Source organism: Chenopodium quinoa, unplaced genomic scaffold (genome assembly GCF_001683475.1).
Source record: "Chenopodium quinoa cultivar QQ74 unplaced genomic scaffold, ASM168347v1, whole genome shotgun sequence".
Lineage (NCBI taxonomy): Eukaryota > Viridiplantae > Streptophyta > Magnoliopsida > Caryophyllales > Amaranthaceae > Chenopodium > Chenopodium quinoa.
The window spans coordinates 128,047-129,346 of NW_018743529.1; the positions used below are offsets into that span (position 1 = coordinate 128,047).

At 42.2% G+C, this 1,300-nt stretch overlaps 1 protein-coding gene across 1 annotated transcript; it reads left to right on the forward strand.

Annotated features, from left to right (window-relative positions):
- The first annotated feature begins 318 nt into the window (after positions 1-318).
- LOC110740181 lies at positions 319-870 on the forward strand. The gene has a single exon (XM_021920659.1). It carries the CDS (start codon positions 319-321, stop codon positions 868-870), a length of 552 nt encoding a protein of 183 aa, XP_021776351.1.
- The last annotated feature ends 430 nt before the right edge of the window (positions 871-1,300 follow it).

Below are 1,300 nucleotides of genomic sequence, written 5' to 3' on the forward strand. Positions count from 1 at the left end.
AAAACCCAAATGGAGGTGGGGAATGTCATAGATGTCAGAAGCAAGAAACTTGGCAAAACAGGACCCAAACCAACATAGTACATAGATGAATTTCTGCAGTCAGGCCCACTATACAAGAGGACCACTGTGAGAAGCTATGGGGCTGCTCTGAACATTTCACATGTAACCATCCATAAATTAAAGAAAAAGGGGAGGCTCAGAACACACACTAGCACAAATCATCCAGCACTCACATTCAACCACAAAATAGCAAGACTCAAATGGGTTTTAAGCCATCTATTGCTTGCAACTCACAATGGGGACCCAAAATTTGTAGACATGCAGCAGGTAGTGCACATAGATGAGAAATGGTTCTACTTGAACCCAGGGACAAGAAGATTCTACCTCCTCCCAAATGAACCAAACCCCTACATGTGCCAACAATCCAAGAGGTTCAAGGTCAAGGGGATGTTCATGGCAGCCATAGGGAAGACAATATTTGACACCCATGGAGGAGTCTTACATGATGGGAAGTATGGCGTATTTCCTTTTGTTTATGAAAGCATTGCAAAGAAAAAAAGCAAAAACAGGGATGCTGGGGTAATGGAAATAAAGGCAACACAGAATGTGAACAAGGAGGCCCTCAGGGAAATGCTACTAACTAAGGTCATTACAGGCATCAAAAGTAAATGGCCAGCCCATCTATCCAAGGATGTAAGGATTCAATGGGATAATGCCAGACCTCATCAAATTCCCAAGGATGAGGAATTTAATGAAGCCTGTCAGTCAGATGGTTTCAATATACAGTTCATTTACCAGCCACCTCAATCCCCAAATTTAAATGTGCTAGATTTAGGGTTGTTCAATGTCATACAGTTAATACAATACTAATCATTTCCTAAGAACCTAGGGGAACTCATACAAAAGGTGACAGAGGCTTATGAGTTGTTCAATCCAGTGTTGAACAAGCACTGTTGGATAACTCTACAATGTTGCATGGAAGAGATACTGAAGGACCAAGGAGGGAATAACTTCACCCCACCACACAAAGGGAAGAAAAGACTGGGCATGCTACCAGAATGCTACAAGTGGACAAGGTTGTGGTTCAACAAGCTGTTGAGTACCTCAACACAATTTTCATATCAACAGGCGAGGTCAATGATGAAGATGAAGGCATGCATGTGGATGCAGACTAAACAGAACTCAAACACAGGAGCAAGGACCAAGTCAGACTGCCACACATAACCAGTGACTAGCAAGGTAGTTAATGGAACTCATAGTTTAGGTACTATCTTTAGTTTGTATTCGGATTATTGTCTGG

Bases quoted from the DNA above. Each gene is read 5' to 3' on its own strand.
- LOC110740181 (XM_021920659.1), top strand. From the start codon at position 319: ATGCAGCAGGTAGTGCACATAGATGAGAAATGGTTCTACTTGAACCCA.